Raw genomic sequence first — 23437 nt, forward strand, 5'->3', positions numbered from 1 at the left:
GTATAGACTTTTCCTTCACAATTAATGTACAAACTTTTAGGGCGTAGTATAAATACGCAAATCGGGACTCAGATGAATTTTTTGCCATATTTTCCACCACAAATTTCACACTTTTTCAGGAAACGTTATAAATTAACCGCCCCCCCCCCCCCCCCCCCACACACACACACACACACACACACTTGTGCAGTACTGTTTATAACTACATTTAGCATGAACCATCAAGTTTCCTTTCAAAGTATTTATTGATGTACTGAACAATAAAAAACAAAAACAAATCCCAAATTTCAAACACAAAACAACACGTACATCTTGTCTCATTTAAATGCTTAACATAAAGATATATCTTTCAACACAAAGAGCCTTTAGCACAGAAAGCGAACTGAAATGGTTTAACTAAAGATTCATGCACAAAGATTATGCAGTGGACTGCACCGCAGAAGCCCATGAGGAGAGACGGGAACACCAGCGCTCTCCATCTCAGCATCACGCCCTCAGGATCACACGCCAAAAACAAACACTTAAACAGTCAGCTGTTATATCCTACGTAAATCATTAAACAAATGCTTAAAATAATGATAAAGTACTTTAAGAAAAGAAAAGAATATAATATACGCGTCCCGTCATTATTGCAAAGTCACGTTTGCAAAGCGCTGCACGTCGGCACTCCTTCAGGCCTTGTGTGTTTTGTTCGTCTTGAAGGAGACCTGTAAAACTCGGTCCCCGAGTCGATACCCATTCAAGCTGGCGATCGCTACGGCGGCTTCGTCGTAATTTGTCATGGTCACAAAGCCAAATCCTTTGCATTTATTAGTGTTGAAGTCTCGTATGACCTTCACGTTGGTCACAGCACCAAACGGGCCAAACATCTGCCAGAGGACGTTCTCGTCGGCGTCCGGTGCCAGATTATATACAAAAATGCACCAGCCTGTGCCAGCATGAGCGGGGAGATTGATGCCCGCCAGACTGGTGACCCCGTCGATGGTCATGGGGGAAAACCTACTGCCGGAAAAACAAAGACAGCATTTCAGCTCAAACTGAGTTAATGCACCAGTAATCACATGCAAATGTCAACCTTACAGAAGAGGACGTGCACGCAGAGATCTTTTCCCTTTCGTTTTCTTGTGATTAGGGATGCAACGATTATATAGTTTAGTTGTACGGTTATAGTCTGAGAAATAATCACGGTTTCACGATTATTATGCCTTCATTCCATAAAAAACACTACTAGTTTAGAAGAAATCACATGAAACTCCTTATATTTTACAGTGTTGCTTATTGCTGCTCAGTAAACCAATTATTAATTATCGATAAGATGCTTATGATAAGCCGTTGTTTACCTTCAACTTTGCATGTGCCCGAGAAACAGCCTGTGCGCCATCACACACACATATCATGTACATCTCGACATGCGAAAGTGTTTCTCAATGTGTTTTGAGTAGTGAGTTGTTCACAATACTGATCATCCACAGAGTTTGTAATTTAGTCAAGAGTTTACAAATACAAGCGCAGCCGATTAGAGCTCATTTCTGGTTAATGATGTCAGAATTACTGGTATTTTGGAATGGATGTGTGAACGCTCTTTTCCGGAAAATTCCGTAACGTCCTCGCCTGTGTGAACAGCACTTTTTTCAATTTACCGGTAAAGTCATTCCGTAAATTTTCCATATATTTACCGATATCACTGTCCGAAAGGGGCTACTGTCATGTGGTGTGTTGCTGTCATTTGGTGTGATGCTGTCATTTGGTGTGACGCCGTCATTTGGTGTGTCGCCGTCATTTGGTGTGTCGCCGTCATTTGGTGTGTCGCCGTCATTTGGTGTGATGCCGTCATTTGGTGTGTCGCCGTCATTTGGTGTGTCGCCGTCATTTGGTGTGTCGCCGTCATTTGGTGTGATGCCGTCATTTGGTGTGATGCCGTCATTTGGTGTGTCGCCGTCATTTGGTGTGTCGCCGTCATTTGGTGTGTCGCCGTCATTTGGTGTGACGCCGTCATTTGGTGTGACGCCGTCATTTGGTGTGTCGCCGTCATTTGGTGTGACGCTGTCATTTGGTGTGACGCCGTCATTTGGTGTGACGCCGTCATTTGGTGTGACGCCGTCATTTGGTGTGACGCTGTCATTTGGTGTGTCGCCGTCATTTGGTGTGTCGCCGTCATTTGGTGTGACGCCGTCATTTGGTGTGTCGCTGCTGATATTACATTTCTCATTATCCTGCTGCCTTTGATGTGCTTGAATGACGTATCTGCTATAAACAATCCCACTGTTACATTATGACAAACATTTATGGTTTGCATCAAACAAAAATGAAGCATTGCAGTAAGAAATTTAAATGTTGCACCATTGTTTTTATATGCATGTCAATTTAATAAACAAAGATCGGACAAAAGAAAGTGTCTCACTTCTACCCCTCTTCAAACGTTTGGTTTGTGCCGTTTTAAATGCTCAGTCTTAAATCGAGATGTGCCGATTTACATTATTCTATTTGTGCATGGAATAAAGCAGGCGAGTCGGCCGGCACAATATACACAATATTGGAAAATACGGAAATCGGAATCACATCCCGGAGTATGTATTTGGTTTTCTTTTTCTAGTTTAAGTCTGTGTCAGTGATTTACCCTCCTGGGAAATATTTCCCAATAATGTTAAACAGATTTAGAGATTTTTCACAGTATTTTCTATAATAATTTTTTTTTTCTGGAGAAAGTCTTTTGTTTTATTTTGTCTAGAATAAAAGCAGTTTTTAATTGTACTAAACTCATTTTAAGGTCAATATTATTAGCCCCCCTAGGCAATATTTGTTTTGGATTGTCTAAAATACAAACCTTTGTTCTACAATGACTTGCCTAATTAGGACGGCAAATCAATGCCAAAAAAAACGAGTGCATATCATAATTCGCGCAGCAGGTATGTTCATGAGGGAGGAGAAGTGAGCCGCGAGCAGATTACACCCCATTCAATTAGGACATCATGGGTGACATCAGGCGTTGCCGAACTGCATTGTGGATCCGTCGGCACCGCTTCAGAGGCGTTGCTCGCAGAAGTTGGGAACTTCTCAACTTGAGTGGCAACAGACGTGTCAGCCAAGACCAGCTCAGAGAGAAGCCGATTGATGAATAATTTCATTGGCTGATGCTGCTATGATGATTACATAAGCCCTAACTTCAGACACGCCCTCTGTCAAGCGTTGACACTGAAGCCCAGTGTGAATCGGGCGTTACAGGCCTACACACAAGGAAACTACAGCTCTCGCGAGCACACAGTGGATCTTTACGAGTGCACTGAACTGATCCACAGTGAGGAAACAGGCGCTCATGAGCTCGTCATAAACTCTCTCGATCAGCTCTCACTCTTTCTTCTCTGCTTGCGCAAAACCTTTTGGATTTTTGTCAGCCTTGGGGCAGGACTATCATCATTACTATCAACGCTATTGGTTACTCTCCATTTCCGGAAGTTAGCCAGGATTGGACGCAGGTTAAAAGATCACGCCATAAACGTGCATAAACATTACCGCTGCGCAAGATTATTTTTGGCATTGATGTGCCCTCATACCTAGTTACCCTAACATGCCTAATCAACCTAATTACCCTAGTTGAGCCTTTGTCACTTGAAGCTGAATACTAGTGTCTTGACAAATATCTAGTCAAATATTGCGTGCGGTCATCATGGAGAAGACAAAAGAAATCAATTATTAAAAATTTGTTATTAGGACTATTATGTTTAGAAATGTGCCGAGAAAAGAAATCTTACCTATTAACAGAAATTGGGGAAAAAATATGCAGGGGGGCTTATAATTATGATTAATCATGACGCGATTTTGCTGTCAAATTATTGTATAAATGCAATATCACACATGTAGTATTGCGTTATGGTGTATATAGTGCCGATATAAAGCCACATAACATTGCTACTTGTGTAATATTAGTCAGACATATTTGCAAGAGCAAATCCCTCGCTGAAGACACTGAAAAAACGGTTCGTAGATGCTGCTCTCTTTATAGTTTGTATGTGTGCTGCACTAGTTCTGGTTTCCCTTTGTGGAATCACAATACAGAAACTACCATCTATTGGTGAGGAAGGATACATCATGCGGGTGGAGGATGCACACTCTCTTTCGGGTCAGCCATCACCACTTCGGTTTTCACACGCAGCTTTTTGAACTAGACCGGACCAGATGCAGCCAATACAAGGTTTACATCGCCGCCAGTTCTTTGACATTGGCTTGGTGTGTTGCTTTGCGATTCCCCAAAAATAAATAAATCGCATACATTTCAAATGACTTCATAATTTTGAATAGATTTTCACTTGTTCCAAACCTGTTTGAGTTTCTTTCTTTGGTTGAATACTATTTTGAAGAAAGCTAAAAACCTGTAAACATCAACTTCCTTAGTAAAAAATTGCATGGAAGTCACTGGATGCAGGTTTCAAAATGTCTTCTCTAGTGTTTAACAGAAGGAAAAAAAAAACTATGGGCTCAAAATTTCAGTTTTGGGGGAATCATCACTTTTTAAAGACAAAAATATTAATTAGGGGTGTGAATCTACACTGATCTCACAGCTCGGTTATGATTATCATGCCATCGATTCGATTCAATGCAATATATTGGTCTGGATCCACAAGTATCACTTTAACAGCTCACAAACAGGCCAGCGGGTCAAATGTCCAAAGTCAGAGAGAGAGAGGGGTAAAGATGGAGTTTTACAGCATTTCTCCATAGTAGTGTAATAGCGGCTCGTGTGCTGTGCCGCCTTCATTGTCAATAAGACTGTCCAGCAAACTCACAAGCAGTTGAACTGTGCATAATTATCCACCATAATTACTCGCCCTCGCATCCTTCGCCATAGTATTCTACTGCGACATCGCGCATAGGAAATAAATGACGTCAGTACATAATAACAGGTTATGATGCATTACTGAACCAATACTGAATGGTCTCCATCTGCATAGCAGTGCACCGAAGAAACAATTACATTTTACACCCCTAATATTAACACTTATAATAAAACAAAACCAACTTGGATTTCACGAGGGAAACATTCATCTGGAGCTCCGTCATATCAAGACAACTCTTTACAATAGGGTTATATTAGTTCATGCAATAACTAACAAGAGCAAACGATGAACTGTACACTTACTACAGTATTTATTCATGTTAGTTAATGAAAACGACAGTTGTTTATCGTTATTTCATGTTACCTCACCGTGCATTAATGTAAACAAGCATGAATTAGTATTTTAATAATGCATCAGTAAATGTTGAACTATGATTCACAAATGCTGTACGAGTATTATTCATTATTAGTTCATGTTAGTGAATACATTAACTAATGAAACCTTATTGTAAAGCGTGACCCATATCAAATCAGCACTCTAGGCCAATTTCCTTCAATCTACAGCTCAAAGTAACCTACCTCTTAACTCCATAGGCCATGTTTAGCAGGTTATCCAGCCTGAAACACACACATACACAAACACACAAACAATAAAACAACACTCAAGTCAAGGTCATGTCCAGGTCGATGAGCGTGTGCTGATGGGTACCTAAATCTCTGGGCCTGCTGGGCCAGTGGTCCTGGGTAGCGTCTGTTGGGCGACTGGTACAGGTGGGACAGGAGCGCCTGGCTGCTCTTCTGGCTGGGATTGTTGGCAAACTTCACTGTGATTGGCTCAGTGGCACCTGGAGGTTTCTGTCCGTTCAACCCTTTGATGGCCTCCTCAGCCTCAACACGCCGGTCAAATCGGATAAAGCCCACCCCTCGGGACACACCTGAACAGCACAGAGGACGACCGTTAACATGATCAGACACGGATCAATTATAATAAATTATATACACAAGTTAGAATCTCAAAACAAACAAATTGAATCTGTGAGATTTACATTACAATGATCTGAATTAAAGCGATCTAAATTAAAATGATAATATTAGCATTACACTAATCTGATTTAAAGTGACATTTGATTTACATTGATCTGAATTAAAGTGAACTGAATTAAACGGATACATCAGATTAGTGTAATGCACATGTAAAGCAAACTGAATTAAATGGTAACATTTGTATTACACTGACCTGAATTAAAGTGAACTGAATTAAACGGTGACACTTGCATAACACTGATCTGAATTAAAGTGAACTGAATTAAAGTGATCTGAATTAAAATGACATTTGCATTACACCGATCTGAATTAAAGTGAACAGAATTAAACGGTGACATTTTCATTACACTGATTTGAATGAAAGTGATCTGAATTAAAGTGACACTTGCATTACACTGACATGAATTAAAGTGAACTGAAGTGGTGACCCTTGTATAACACTGATCTGAATTAAAGCAAACTGAATTAACCGGTGACATTTGCATAACACTGATCTGAATTAATTTCCCAGAGATGGGTTGCAGCCAGAAGGGCATCCGCTGCGTAAAAATGTGCTGAATAAGTTGGCGGTTCATTTCGCTGTGGCGACCCCAGAGACAAGAGAACCGACAAGAGAATGAATGAATGATCTGAATTAAAACAAACTGAATTAAACTGTGACATTTGCATTACACTGATCTGAATTAAAGCAAACTGAATTAATTGTTTACATTTGCATTACTTTGATCTGAATTAAATGGTAACATTTGCATTGTTTTTGAATCTGCCACTATGCTGACACACAGGCGTTTGTAACTTCGCCATCTGTTGAAAAGAGCAAAATCTCATTTTAATTTATAGAAATGCCACAATTAGGATAAAAAGCCTTAAAGTTCAAAATCTTGCATATTGTCAGCGGCTTCGTCAAACGTGCACATTAAGGGACTATCATTATATTATATACACATGGCCTAGTAGGTCTACAGTTAAATCCCTGAATGACGTCCGGAATGAAGCAGTAACTGCTCCTTGTGCACAATGGTGAACACTCAAGGTGCAAAGCATCAGGTCGTTAGCTTTGATTATGATGAACCTCACTATGTTAACCGAATTAACCTAGTTAAGCCTTTAAATGCCACTTTAAGCTGAAGACTAGTATCTTGACAAATATCATTTGCATTACACTGATCTGAATACAACAATGGCACAAATGAACAGCGAATGAACAGGCTTGTGAAAACAATAAAGGTGGATCCAAATGCCATTGCTTTTGTGGCTGACTGCACCATGACGTAGCAGTGCAGTTTCTCCCACCTCACCTGTGACCTGATCCACGAGGATCCTGGAGGTGATGATGCGTCCGAACTGAGAGAAGAGCTGCTCCAGCTCTTTCTGGGTCATCGTTTTAGGAAGACCGCTCACATACAGGTTAGCATCTCGAATGGAGGCTGAGCTCGGTCGAGCATAAGACACCTGGACAAACACAAACACAGTCAGGGCTGCACAATACATCGCTTCAGCATCGATATCGTAACGTGTACATCTGCCATAGCCACATTGCAAAGATACGTCATGTTGAGTTGAGAATGTTGCTTCAATGTTGATGCAGAGTTTAAATTACCATGGAGTGAAATATTATCATTTGTATGTCTTTAAGGCCTGCGAGAGATTAGTATTCAGGCACAAACATTGTTACCAACTGGAAGCGTAAAAAAAATGTACTATAATCTTTATACAATTTAAACTTTGCAGTGTAATTTCTACATTTACTTAAAACAAAACCCTAAAGCACCCACAGTTTATTTAACTTATATTAAACTTTACACATTTTATGCATTATTTACTTCCCTACATCCCAATCAATCTAAATGAATGCTTCTGCTAACACTTTAGGGACCATTTCTCACTATGAGCTAGTTTCTTATTAGCATGCGCGATAACAAAAAAAAAAAAAAGAGACAATGCTCGCTGCAGAGCCATTTGAGCAGAGCTGAGCTCCAGCGAGGGGGAGCATGAGCTTTGCTCCTCCTCCTATAAGCTGTTTTAATGCGTGCACCAACCCCCAGAATATTAAATTAAGTTTTAAGTTCTTCAAAAACACCATAATGTCTAGATTCTCAGGTGAGAGGCTTGATCTCATGTGCATTGATTCAATTAGTTAGAGACAAGTGACTCTAACCTCAAAAAATGGGCAGCAGGGGGCGTGAGAGAACCGCGGTATGCCATGAGAGTTTTGTGATATATATATCGTGGTTGGTGTATCGCGATATTTCGGTTTGTAATATTGTTAAACCCCTAATATATATATATATATATATATATATATATATATATATATATATATATATATATATATATATATATCTATATCTATCTATCTATATCTATCTATATATATCTATATCTATCTATATCTACATATATCTATCTATCTATCTATCTATCTATATATATATATATATATATATATATATATATATATATATATATATATATATATAAGGTGAGTAGTTTTTCACAAAAATCACGGTTCAATACGACACAGTGGTGTCGTGATTCAATACGTTTTCGACACAACAAAAAAAGCCAGAGGATTTCTCCGATTTTAATTTACCGGCCCTATGATTAGTGAAGAATAATAACTGTGCTGTTCTCACGGGTGCTGTCTGATATTGCACAGATGAAATTGACAATAACTTTTTATTTGCATATGCCATCTGAATAGCAGTAGCGGTCTTTTCATGAGCTGCAATACTAGTTTCATCTCAAGTGAATGCATGCTGTTTAGTGATTAGTGAACACGGTATATCAGTCGCACAATTGACAGCATTGATTAAATGCTTAATTAAATTATTAGCAAATTAAGAAAACATCTTTTCGGTTTGACTGCAAACATGCTGCAAATGCTCACAATGCAAACTCAAATAGAAAACACACTGCAATTCCTCAGAATAAATGCACAAAAAAATAGCATTATCTTCTCGTTTTCAATCATTATCCTACTAAAAGGGCCTGAATCATGTTTTCTCAAAGTCTTTTAATTTAATTTAACTTGTTTAAACAATTGATGAAGCATAGCAAATTCATTTATCACTAATCTTTAATTTATGTTTAGTTAAAGATAAAGATAAATAAGCCACCTTATATAATATTTCAGAGTGAACTGTCAGTTTATCAAGGCTAATATTCAAAAGGCAAAGGAATGGTGTAATGGGTTAAATTATGCAAACTAAACACAGTTAGGCTAAACTAACCTAATATCCTTCACTAAATATAATTAAAAGATGTTTGAAGTGTATTTACAAATAAACTGCAGAAAAGCATATTCTAATTTGTATGTCCTTTTAAAATCAAAACGTGCATGTGTTGAGAGGATTCGCAACACGTAAAGTAATACACATGAAGATGTTTACTTAATTTGCAGGTGTTTTCTTAAGTAGCAGCGCACTGAGCTCTCTGGGCCAATCCTCATATCAGACGGATCTTACCTTGATGGTTTTGGTCTGCAGTCGGAGCCCATTTAAAGTGTTGATGGCCTTCTCTGCATCTTTGGGCTCCATATAGTTCACAAAGCCGTAACCCAGACTCTGACCTAACACACAAACACACCTCTGAACCATCATTTATAAGCAGTGTTAGGGTAATGCATTACAAGTAACAAGAAAGAAAAAAACCAACACACAAACCACAAGAACCATTTTGATAACACTTTATAATAACTACACACTATGAATCATTTATTAAGCATTAGCAAATGGTGAATTATCTGTTAAGCATTAACTCAACATTAATATACGTTAGTAAGAAGTTTATAAGTACAGCTACAAATGCTGTATTCTTGACTTGTGTTTTTATATTTTGTTACTTATTAATTGTTCATTACTAAATAATGTATTGCATTATTTACAAACCATTTGTATTTAAGAGTAGTTGAGGGCTTTTAGAATTGTTCAGAGTGAGTTAGTAAATGATTAATAAACAATTGAAATCAACTTTATTATATCTTAATATTCAGGCATTTAGTAATGGTTACGGTGTATGTTAATAAATGCTTTCAGTGTTTCCTCTAGGATTTTTTCCAGCTGTGGCGGCAGACTCTGTTGGCCATTTTACACAGATCTACCCATACATGTGGCGTAATTTCATTGACAAATGTTGTGGGCGCAGTATTAAATCGAGATCGCATTAATGTAAAAGCCTACGAGCATGTCAATCTCTGCTTGAGCGCTGATTTCCTCTGTTCCTGCACAAAACTTCTTGCGCGCCCTCAAATATACGCTGCTCAAGTGCAGATTTTCTTGCACGCCCTCTAATAAACGCGGCTGAAGTGTGATTTAGTGTGCGTATGTATCGAGTATGTCTCCAACATTTAATAGATTTGCTAGGAATATTTATGAATGTCTGCGATAGACTTGCGGAGCGAACCGCGCCATTTATGTGTCCTGAAGTAAAGTAAAACGGTTATAAACTCCAGCATGATAGTCACTATATGCAGAGCCACAGACCTTTCTCTATAAATAAAGTATAATCATGGAAACTGTGTTCATCATAACTGAAAGCTACGCTGTGTTTTCTGGCCTCATGCATCTGTCAATCAGTCTTAAAGGGTTAATCAGAACGCACAGAACTACTGCAGTCACAGAAAAGTTTGCGCTGTTATTATTCACAAACCTTTTCATAAGTTTTCAAAGCGATTTTAACCTGCTATTTAAAACACGACCGAATATTTGGAATAAGAAGCTATAATGTAGCCGAGGCGGGATGGATTTTGGTGTGGCACCCCGCCACGGAAGAATGAATGCAGCGGAAACCATGGCTTTATTAACTCAACTTCATCCTGTTTTGTGACCTAATCTAAAGTGAGCACTATTGATGCTTTATAAATCCCTTATAAATGACAATTAAAGATTCAGTTATAATCTAAACACGAAAAAAAAATTTAAAAAACGAACAATATTTTTCATTTCTATTCATTTGAAGACAAATGAAATAATCTTATTAAAAATAAATCTTTGCAACCTTATCTAAAATAAATTTACTGTATAAGTTAAACATTGCTAATAAACTTTGTATCATAATATATTTTATCCAATTTTTTTTAATTGTACTTATTTAATTGTGCTTTGATTGTTATTCGGCAATATTTTTTGTAGTGGCTTTCACTTTTAATTGGGACAGGATAGTGGAGGACAGACAGGAAAGTATTGGGAGCAGAGAGAGGGGAAGGATCGGCCTTCCCCAAGCCGGAAATCGAACTCAGGTCGCCGTGAGCACCATGATGCCATGTCGGTGCAATTAACCACTAGGCTATTGGTGCTTTTCGACAATATTTAAAGTTCACGGTAATTTTATTTTTTAGATAAGACTGCAAACATTTACTGTTCATTTGATATTGAGTCTTTAATTGTGATTTGTAAGGGATTTTTTAAGCATAAATAGCCCTCACTTTAGATTAATGTATGCGAGGCAGGCAGGTCTGTACAAGTACGTAATTTATTGGCTTAAAGATATCGGCCTAATTTAGACATCAGATCGATAACGATAATCTTAAAAATAGCATTTATCAGCCGATAACGATATGGCCGCCGATATATCCCTACAAACAACTTTGTACTTAGAAAACGCGTGTTTTTGTACTATTTGTACATAGAAAACGCGAGGATTGTACGCTTTAGTTAACAGCCGGTAATCAATCTGAATAAACATCAGTGTAATCATTTGCGTCAGTGCTAAAAGCGTGTTATTTTTTTGTCTGTCATTAGTTAACATTTCCCCACGTACCACTAGAAGGAAGCTCATGTACCACAGATTGAGAACCACTGCTTTAGAGACATCAGAGACTTATTTGACATCTTTTAAGGTGCATACTAGGTTCCCTTTAATAATAATAATAATAACAAAGTTTTAATATTGTGGCTGTTTGGAAGTACCAGTAATTTTGTCCCGCACAAGTTTGCAGGACTCGATCTCTCCAATGCTGCCGAACAGGCTCTTGAGTTCCTCCTGGGTCATGTTCTGCGGCAGGTAGTTCACGATCAGGTTGGTTTTACTGTCCTCGGAGCCGTTGGGCATCTCCACAGGTGACGTGCAGGTGTTGGAGACGCTGTTGGGGCCATTGCTGCTGGTACAGCTCGGCCCGTTGGACAGCTGCGTCTCCATGGCAGCGATCACCTGCTGCAGACAAAACACACAAAGCGTGAGGAAGGAAAACCCACATATATATACACACACAGACAGATATATACATGCACAGATACACACCAACAAACTCTGAGAATCAGTGCTGCAAGATTTTGTAGAAAACCTGACTGCGATATTTTGTTTTGCAACGATATGAATAATAATTTCACATTTGGAAATAATTCATAATTTTAGAGTCTGCACCAAAATAATCAACAAATTACACGCATAAATTACATTCTTATTTATTTGAAAAACAATGCTGAAGTCAGATATTCTGCTTTGAGAATGTTTCTTTTTTTTGAGGTCCTTTAATCCGCCCAATGCCAGATTAGCTATTTATATTTCAGCACTCCGGTTTGCCTTAATGGAAAACAGCATGTTTCAATCATGCAGTCAGGACGGCTCTCAAAGCATGCGTTCGTGACCAAAATGCGACCTCCGGCAGAATCCAAAATGAGACGCAGATTCAGAGTTCCACATGAGGTGATTGGTAATTAGCAAATAATATAAACATTACGAGTGTAAACATTAGGTGAGCAGGTTAGACTGTAACCCCGTATCTTAACAACACGCTACAAGACCAGATTTGCAGTGATGAGGAATTTGGCTGTTTGCACCAGACGAAACATGACAGGAATGTAAATACAGGCATTCAGAAGCACAGAATAGTGCACTCCCTGCACTCCAGTACAATGGTAAGCTTTATAATACTGTTTTAAAATACTATATAGTAGGGAACAGTAAAAACAGTAAAGGACATGCATTTTACAGTACATGAGTGTGGACCTTATGGCCTTGTTCTAGAGCAGTGGTTCTCAAACCTTTTTCATCAAGTACCACCTCAGAAAAATATTGTCTCTCCAAGTACCACCAAAATGAGCAGTATTGAAATACAGTAGCGCAGTACGCCCAGTAAAGCAGCTACAACTCTGCACAGTTAAAAAACGTGGCAGATTACATCAGAAATATAGGCTATATGTCATATATGACATATTATATACATCATTTTTGATAAATTTTGAAATGTGTGAAGCATGTACATGACATATTTCATTCCTCTGCGTACCACTAGAAGAAAGCCTGCGTACCACTAGTGGTACACGTACCACAGTTTGAGAACCATTGTTCTAGAGGATTAGTTAAACTTGCATTATACATTACACAACATTAGGAAGATAAATAGTTACTATAGGAGCATGCAACACAACTACATGTTAAGAACTGGGCTTTTGAAAGTGTATCTGCCTGCGGACTGCAAGCAGGGGTCATAACATGAAGGGGCCTAACTTGTAAGTTAGAGAGGCTTAACCTGCAGCTATTGAGATCCCATTGAACCATGTGAGATGTCACAACAAGATGTTGTAGGCAAGATGGCGGAAATGCTTACAGGAGAAAATGTTACCACATTTTTCATGAGTTCTTTAAATTTATCCACAACCAATTCATTAGGTGTACGATTCATTCATTTTAGCAACTACACCTGCTGACTTTGTCGGCATCGCAATAATGGTTAGCCCACTCTGCGTCACGGCCTGTGGTTGCAAATAACAGTAGAATGGCAAGCGCATCAACTATAAACACCTCCACAACTCACAGCTGTATGTTAATGACTATGAGATTTGGGTGTAGGGTTGGGGTAGATGTAGATGTTAATAACTGTGATTGTAGGGTTTAGGGTTGGGGTAGATGTAGATGTTAATAACTGTGATGGTAGGGTTTAGGGTTGGGGTAGATGTAGATGTTAATAACTGTGATGGTAGGGTTTAGAGTTGGGTTAAGTGTAGATGTTAGTAACTAATGGTATGGTTTAGGGTTGGGGTAGATGTAGGTGTTAGTTACTGTGAGGGTTTGGTTTAGGTGTGGAGTAGGTGTAGACATTAATAATTGATAGGTACAGCACCATCTTGCTGAAAACAGTTTTGACATGTGGGTCTCTATAACTTCAGGTTATGCCTCTAACATACAAGTTACGCCCCTTCATGTTACATCCCATCCTGCAGTCCACAGACAGACCCTACTCTACTTTTGCAGTGCTCTCCTGACAGGCCTTTGATTTGAGTAAGCTAAACTCAATCCTCTGAAACTGATCCCCAATACAGCCATGAGTTTGTTCTTTACTGAATGGTACATTTAACCATTTCCCAACAAGAAACAATCATTTTATTTACCTTTACATCAACTGTGGCCTAATGGTGGAAGGACTTCTAACTCAATACATTATTATTATTATTATTATTATTAGCACTTTTAATTAATTTAAAGGAGGTAAAAACTGGGTTAACAGTTAATTGCAAAACCAACGTAGGAAAAGTGTGTAAAACAAAAATAAAAGTGAATTGTAAGTAATACAATCTATTGAAATAAAAAACAAAACTGCAACCCTCAACACTTTATTGCCCATTTTCATTAATACTTTTGAACAATTTAAAGTACATAAATATATATAAATACAACTTCGTACCCTATTTGTGCTAAGTGCCAGAACTCGCTGCTACTGTCAGAGCAGTATCACAACCTACAGCCCGTAAAAAAACAAATTCCCCATCTTTGATATAACAACAGTGTGAATCTGATGTCTGCTTTTTTTTTAGGTTAAGGTTTTGCCATAATAATTGCTTTAGATTCTGAGATTGAGATGAACTTGAGCAAAAAAAATACAAAATACAAAAAAAAAAAACCCAGTGACCAGCACAGCTATAAGACACGTGACGCAGTGACAATGAACGGACTCAGGGCTCGCAAAATTTCAGAATCACTGGTAAATGGCATTCATTACAGGCTGCATATATTTTTAATAGCCACATTAATATTTTTTATTATTTTTTAATAATAATTTATTTTAGTTTTTTTAATTGTACCTGAAAAAAGTAATCAAGTTGTTAACGAAATACCAATTCTTTTCACAACACCAGTTAGCACAATTTCAAGCACATTCAGATAGTGACTCCCTGATGCATGAAAACTACATACAAAATGACCCAATTTGTGAGAGAACGCAAATGCACTGATATGGGCTGTATTTTTCATCCTGTTAAAATAGTCTGTGTGAGTTAATTTCTGGTAGAATGGAAAACGGGACATCAGGCTAGCAGTTTTGCGAGCCCTGTGACAGTGCTGAAAAAATATCAATGAACCAAAAAAAAAAAAAAAAAAGTCCCACGAACCCCAGTCCACGGCTCGGCTGCCCACGAGCCACTTCTCAGAAGAGAAGCCACATCACACAGCCTGACTGCCATGACGGCTGGAGAGGACGTCTGCAAACAAGAGCACATCAGAGTCAGTCACTTACACATCCACACGGCGCCTCCTGAGGGAAACACTGCCCACACTCGCCACTCAAGGTGGGGCAGTTCACGAAATTGCCAGTTTGGTTGGCATCACGGTTTTCAGTTTGATTCGGTTTACTAGGTTTCCCACTCTTTTATAGACACCAAATTCAAGGACTTTTTAAAATCACTGATAATTTTAAATCGAGCACTTTTGTAATTGACATCAAATGTCCCTCCTGTACCTAAATATAATATTTACATTAAGGCCCAATCCCAATTTTACCCCTCAGCCCTTCCTCTAACCCCTAACCCTTGTTTTGCGCGTTCACGTGAAGAGGTCGGGATGTCCCAAATCTCTTTAGCTTAAAGACGTAGGGCTAAGGAGAAGTGCTAGATAGCCCTTAAAACAGATTTTCCAGCACAATAGCCCAGTATTTAGCATGCCGACATGGTGTAGTAGCACGTCAGGCGTGTCTCCCGCCCGCTCCTCAGACACATCCTGCATCCCTCCCTGCTCTTCAGATACGTATATAACATTCCATGCTGTGATGCGAGCGGAGCTATCTACTCGATCTAGTGTCCAGTTATGACCTCTCCCGGAAGCTCTGTGTGTCTTTTGCAAATTCATACCGGCTCTGTGATCCCCCAAAATAAATTAAAATACCCGGAAATCACGGCAACGAGAGTGAATGAGCCAGAGAACAGATCGCGAGGGGAGCAATGATGGTCTAAACATTACGTTTGATAGGTTAAATGAACAGAGAAGCGAAGATATCGCGAGTGCAAATCCCCCTCTCTCTCTCACTGAGAGATCCGCTGTCAATAGTTGGAGATGAGCAAAATATTGGAATGGTCCTGCATGTGTTTAGGCCTTTTTTTTTTTTTTTTTACAAATAACAACTGAAAGTTCTGTGTTGACAAAATTGCCAATTCACTAAAAGCTGGCTGAAATTATCAGATATATTTTTTTAACATAAATATTTAATGATATAACTTGTAATTAGGGATGCAACGATTAACCGGTTTCACAATTAACTGCAATTTAATTTGTTAAGGTTAATTATTCATAAAGGATTCTCAGCACTGCGTTTCTGCACGGAACAAAACTGCAGCAACTAAAAGTGATGCCAACTGTGCACTAGTTTGTACACCAAGACTAATAACCACGCACACTGGACTAGCTATGACTGGGGTTATTAACTAAGGCAAGTTCGTTATTTCCAATGGAGGGACGCACAGACGATGCAACACATTCGCGCTTTTCAGGCGCATCTAGTTGAGATGACGGAGCTTTTGGGACCGCGGGAATTGAAGATGGCTAAAGTTTCAGGAAAAAGCAATGGGACGTACACAGGTTTGCAAATCCACTTAAAGTAAAAAATAATGGCGCTGATGAGAGCGATCATGTGGCCAATGCCAGCCGAGACCAATCAAGTGTTTATGGAGAGAGTGCTGAAAGACTGTCACACCGCAAGCGTGACAAAAATATATATAAATGGATGAATTATAAATGTAAGGTAAAATGTAATGCGAGGTAAAATTAATGGCTGAAATATTTTCTGTAAAGCTGCTTCTGGCCATGACATGTTCACATCTACATTTTTAGAAGAAACATGTTTAATAAAATGTCTCAATAAATGGGCCAGACATTTCTGACTTTCCATACCAAGAGGCTTTCAGAAGCCCATAAAGATACACTGCAGTGAAAAAAGCTGCACAGTTTGTGAAGAAACAAATAAATTTACAATTTACAAACAGTTGTACAGTTTAAATAGTTGCTCAGTTGTTTACTGTTGTCATTAAAAGACCAGAACTCCTTGTGTGAGTGCGAGTCTGAACAGCCACGCTGTGTTAGGTTGCGTTGTGCTGCAGCCCCAATCCACCCCCAAAAACTGTGAACCTAGGGGAAACACTGCGCTTACATAAAGGAATATGGCCATGGTGTAAATATACAGTAACGAGCTTACTGCAACATTATATGGTTAAAATATCATTTAAAAAGTACAGAATTGGCATTGGGTCTAAAATGTCATATAAAGTCAAAGACATTTGAAATGTGTCCTCTTCAAAATTGTTGAATTTACAGCCCTGAATTTCATGTTTAGCACCACGTTGTTTAAATAGCAAATTTCATTTGTGCCACTTTGTGGACTCATAGGTGTGCTGGTCTATATAGGAGGTGTGTTAAGGCGCATTGTTGGCGTGATGCTATTTTGAAGAACTGAAATAGACAGTGCCATTGACCAACTAAAAGCTGCTCTGAAGTCCAGCGCAGTGTGTTAGTTATGCACCCATGCAGGTCCAAACACTTACACGCTGCTGAATACACACAGGATGATCAGCAACACACAGATATCATAACAGATGAAAACAATTAAAGGATTAAAATGTTCCAGAAATTATGATTTTCTACTTCAATATAAACACCTGTCTCCATACCTTCTTCACCTCGGGGGGCTTTTGCAGTTTATTCATGACAATCTGCATCTGTATAATGCGATTATTGTAAGGAGTATTATTTATATATGCATATTTATATTTGTTTTAATAGAAAAAGTGTAGATGTGTTCAGCTGTGGGGTTTTGGAGACGTCTGCATCAGCATATGGGGCATAAGAACAGGACGTGTGTTTGGATATAACTCAGTTTTCTGACCACACTTCATTATTATTGTTCATTTATTCCTCTGCTGAAGATTAGAACTGAGCTTAGAAATAGTTTTGAAGCAAATCTTTACACTTAAAAGGTATTGAATATATGCTAATGGATGTGTTCAGTGGAGTTAGTTTCCACCGTTTTCTCACTCCACCAAATTAAGAGTAAAGAGTAAAAGTAAAGAGAATGTAAAAAAAATATATATATATATACATATATATACATATATATACATATATATATATATATATATATATATATATATATATATATATATATATATATATATATATGCGCGGTTAACCAACATACCTCCTGAATTCTTGCTTCATCACAGCAGTAAATCACAGCCCTAGTACATAACTACTACTGTAAGTAAATATCAGCATGTTTATATGAAATGAACGGGTTTGAGCTACCAGAACTGTTGCTATGACAACAAGTCTCAGATGAGCTCTGAAGAACTAAACAATCCTGGATCATGTCAAATCATCAATACCCAAATCCAGCTAACTGAGTAATCCACCTACAAAGAACAGACCGCAGGCTGGCTATGATCCTGTTATTTCATTAATTCTGCCCCAACTGTTCCTCCTGAGTTAATGGAAGGCTGGATTTCAAAGAAAGTAAATTTTCAAACAGAAAGATTAGAAATCTCTTCATCAACATTACATATCCTCAAGTGGTTTACAGAAAATCATTTCAACTTCAATTCTCTGAAGATGCCATTCATTCACAGAAACTAAATATTTGTCTCCAAAAACTAAAGTTGCTTTTAATATTGTAAGTGGGATACATCCATCAAGTGAATATTTAAGAATTAGATTTGGATTTGAGTATAATAAATGTATATTTTGTGATATTGAAACTACAGATCATTTGTTTTTTCACTGTACGTTTGTGAATGCATTATGGTCAGATGTTTATGACTGCCTTTGCCAAAACATTCACTACCTTAGAATCTTTAATGTGAATGCCAGCATTTATGGACTTGTAATGGACAGTAAGAAAGAGGCCTTTCTAATCAACAACATCATGTTTGGAAAATTTTTTACATACATTAACCAAAATATTTGAAGGTGAAACCAATGTTTTGTGCTTTTTATAATGAGATTTTCATATATAAATCCCTTAATTAAATCCCTTATAAATTATAAATAACAGGAACACCCCTAGTCCTTTTTATTTATTTATGTTTGTTTGTTTTTAAGTCTTAGTTATGTATATTATTTTATGTAACACTAACTGCATCTCTATTTAATGTTTATCGTCATTTTTTCATATTTATTTTGTGTCGTCACTTGTCACTTTATGTACACCGGAAGCTTCTGTAGCCAAAACAAATTCATTGTGTGCGTGAAGCACACTTGGCAATAAAACCGATTCTGATTATTTGTTCCTTATTTGCACCGGTTTTCTTTTATTGTAATGTGAAGGTGTACTGATAATGCCAAGTTGTTGTACTTAACTATGCAAAAAAAATATTTATATTTTTTAATAAATTAAATCTGTCTCACATTAGTTATCCGCATTGTTTTTTGTTGTTGTTGTTTTTAATTGCATTATAACAAAATTACAAGGCAAAATTCGAATAACTATTAATGTACATTTATAAAACTGAACACAAATAGTAAATAAAACAGAAATACAAAAAGATATTAAGCTATAGAATAGACACAAAAACAACTAAAAGACAGAAAAACATTTACATCTGGTCTTTTATTACATACATTTTTTTTTCAATAGACTAAACAGACTTTTCCCACATTTTGGTTGTAAAAACTTAAGATTTACATTATTAAACAAAATTTTTAGTTTTCCAGAAGGAATTTTGGCTAAGGCACCTGCTTATGAATATAAAATTTCCCCAATATTAGAATATTGTTCAATACAAATTGAGCATTAACATCTTTCCCTATTAAACCAAAGAAAATATCATTTTCAGAAAATTGGGAGGACAACTTGAGGAATCTAACCACTCAAATAAATCAGACTAAAAGGTTCTGCTATATAAACATTCAAAAAAATAAATGTGCAGTCTCTTTAATGTCAACCTCACAGAATGCACAATTGTTGTGAACAAAATTAAATCTAAAGAAACTGTGAAGATGGGAACATATCATTAAAAAATTAAAATGTAATTCTTTAGTTTTGGGAGGTATTGGGAAGGAAAGAAACATTGTTCTTTATTCGATAATAGAGCTCTTGGGGGGGGAAAGGCATTATTTCTATCACCATGTATTGGAAATTTATCATGGGTTAATATTTCTATTATTTTATTAGGTATTTCACTCAGAATAAATCTTGTCTATTTATCAACAAGGCAGATGAAGTGGGTAATTTATATTGGCAACCACATTACAAACCATCGTTAGAAATGCCTTCGGGAAAGATTTCAATTCCCTATTCCAGTGGTGTCCAAACACAGTCCTGGGGGTCCGGTGTCCTGCAGATTTTAGCTCCAACTTGCCTTAACACACCTGCAAGGATGTTTCTAGAAAGCCTAGTAAGAGCTTGATTAGCTATCCCAGGTGTGTCTGATTGGGGTTGGAACTAAACTTTGCAGGACACCGGCCCTCCAGGACCAAGTATACACATCCCGGCCCTATTGCTTATGATCACATTCAAAATTATATTTTTCACAAATTTCTATAACCGAGAACCTTACACTCTGTCTAATAGATGGACAACCAAGCAAATACCTCTCTCCCACCAAGCTTTATTTATTTATATATATATATATATATATATATATATATATATATATATATATATATATATATATGACTTTTTTTAAATCAGATATACCTACTGTTTCAAATTGGTGAATAATGTGGGGAAAAAGTATGTTTGTAAATTAATTGCCAGTATAAAAGAACCTGCTTATGAAATTCTAATAATTTAAGAGGGAGTTTTTGCATTGTAAAAATCACTAAGTTACGTAATAAGAGATTTATTCCACCTACACTCTTGAAAACATTCTTTGGGATGTAGAACCGTAAATTATCCGCGTTATTGGAACGTTTATTACAAAATGGCTGCCGCGTGACACTAGCATCGCGGCATCTAACGTTAGTGGCTGTTCCCCCAAACAGCAACAGTGTCGCCTCGGTAATTTTATGTTTTTTGATGCAAATAAACTATAAAATCTAATTAGACATCAAAATTAATCATAATTGGACTTTAAACAAAGGTAATCAGAGGCCCAATGAACACAGGAAAACTAAATCGAAGTGGACGAATAGCATTGATACACAGATACCTCGTGGCTTCAATGCCGGAAGGTCAAAGGTCAGCATCCTGCAATCGTTCTCAAACACAAATCAACGATAATACGCTCTGATAATGCTAAATATGAATTAAACATGGACAAAGTACGCGTAGAAAACTAAAATAAATGTCAGCGAAAACACTGAAAAGCTCGTGTAAAGCCTAAAAACTGCAGTTAAACTAGAGTAAACAGATAAATAAACACTTGTAAACATTTAAACAAAGCTGGACTTCGAAGTGAATCGATAAAATGAGCAAAACCGCTGTTTAACAGCATAGCTTATCAACACTGAACACGCAACAAGAGCAGAAATCGCGACGAAAAGCATCAACAAACCGACATAACTGAAACTCTGCGTCGTTTATTCGCGGCAAGCACAATCACTCACACAACAACATCTGATGTCGAGGCTTAATCAAAAAAAGGATGAGAGGAAAAAGCGTTTTTCTTACCTTAATTCGGTTTATAAATTAACGGCGTATGCTGATGTGCGCGCTCTCACGTTAAGGGGGGCGATGGCGGGAAAAAGCGCGTCTAAATAAACTGGCATGTGGATGAGCCAATCAGAGAGCTCCGTGACGGCGCGCTCTCTCGCCATTGAACAATGAGAGGCTGCTGAAGCACACGGGAGCGGGACCTTTCTGTACCGGCAGGTGATGCGGATTAAGGTGTGATGAGCGCATGCGCACTGGTTTACTTTCTCAAATCGGACTCGGCGTTGTTCGTTGGAAGGATACAGCCGCGGCCGGAAGTAATTTATTTTAATTATTATTATTTTTAAATTAGCCATTACCCAACCATCGCAGTAATGTAAAACAGTAATTATACCGAGCATTATTCATATTATTAATTAAATTATCTGTTGCCCAACCTGTATCCAAAAGTCTTTGCCTTGTTCATTATTTGTGGGCGGTTGCTACAGGGCATACAGATACGGCCTCACGTTAACGAGAATTATTTTTTATTTTATTTATTAAATCATCCATCAATCGCATAATTATTAACGTCTACCCCTTAAGCCAACCCTCATAATAATGTGCAAATATTAATTACTGACAGTGTCACAAATTGACGCGAGTATCCTGAGCTGTATCCCTTCTAGTGCGCGGTTTTTGGGGATAGAGATGCAGCCGAAAGTTAACGAGAATTATTATTTATATTATTTATTAAATTATCCATGAATTGTATTTTATTAACGTCTACCCCAACCCTAAACCATCACAGTAATGTACAAAATTGTAACTATACCCAAGTATTATTTGTGTTATTTATTGAATTACCAATTAAATTGCCTTTTATTAACATTTACCCCTTCCGCAAGCCCACACGTAATGTAAAAATATTAATTATTGTTTAACAGAGTGAAAAAATGTATGCTATATTGACGGTAGTATCCGGAGCTGTATCCCTTGTAGTCTCTGCCTAGTTCATTCTGTGTGGGCGGTTACTAGAGAGGATACAGCTGCGTCGAAAATTACGAGAATTATTATTTATATTATTTATTAAATTGTTCATTAACTGTATATTATTCTCGTCTATCCCAACCTTAAACCCAACTATCACAGTAATGTATACACAGTAATTATTGTTGTACAGAATCACAAAAATCACAAAAAAGTCACAAAAAATTATTTTAAAAATTATATATATATATGTGTGTGTGTGTGTGTGTGTGTGTGTGTGTGTGTGTGTGTGTGTGTGTGTGTGTGTGTGTGTGTGTTTGTACCCTCCATATGGTTCAATCCAAGAAAATATTAAGAAAATCACTAATAATAAATCATTAAGAAAATCTTTATCTGCACATCAGTCAGTCAACATACTTAAAATTATACATGCATATGTATGCATAAATGTGTTTTATTCACCCTAAAACATATTTAGAAACATTTTGGTAGAAATAATTTTTCTTTCCTTTTCAAACACATATGTTTTACAAATATATTTTATATTTAGCCAGAAAAATACTAATAAGCTGTTTAGCTATAAATATATCTAATATTTGTTGCGAGATTTAACATTTTCCACTTTATTATAATGTACAAAATAATAAATGGTAAAACTGATGCAACAGTGGCGCACACGAGCTGCATTCCACCTTTGTTTACAAGTGTAACAACTCCTTCCGCGAGGCAAATAGGACCCTCGCAGTTTATTTAACGATAAACCAAGGAATTAAAATAGCGCAAAACTCTACGTTTATTTTAAA

The 23437-nt window shown here is 37.4% G+C and overlaps 2 protein-coding genes across 10 annotated transcripts in view; both read right to left on the reverse strand.

Annotated features, from left to right (window-relative positions):
- The window catches only part of mark1 (MAP/microtubule affinity-regulating kinase 1), a 426664-nt gene that overhangs the window by 236185 nt on the left and 167042 nt on the right, over window positions 1-23437 (reverse strand). The gene's annotated exons all lie outside the window — the stretch shown is intronic.
- elavl2 (ELAV like RNA binding protein 2) lies at window positions 227-21788 on the reverse strand. Of its 8 annotated transcripts, none has more exons than XR_015521143.1 (8): window positions 21684-21743; window positions 15202-15291; window positions 11785-12025; window positions 9343-9446; window positions 7174-7327; window positions 5541-5766; window positions 1901-5449; window positions 227-1701 (listed from the first exon to the last, which is right to left on the reverse strand). XR_015521143.1 is itself a non-coding variant. In NM_001002172.2 (8 exon segments), coding segments are annotated over 7 exon segments (1170 nt in total). In that variant the 5' UTR covers window positions 15274-15291; window positions 21684-21788; the 3' UTR covers window positions 227-671.

This window comes from Danio rerio, chromosome 22, assembly GCF_052040795.2.
Source record: "Danio rerio strain M-AB ecotype USA chromosome 22, GRCz13ab, whole genome shotgun sequence".
In the NCBI taxonomy this organism is placed as follows: Eukaryota; Metazoa; Chordata; class Actinopteri; order Cypriniformes; family Danionidae; genus Danio; species Danio rerio.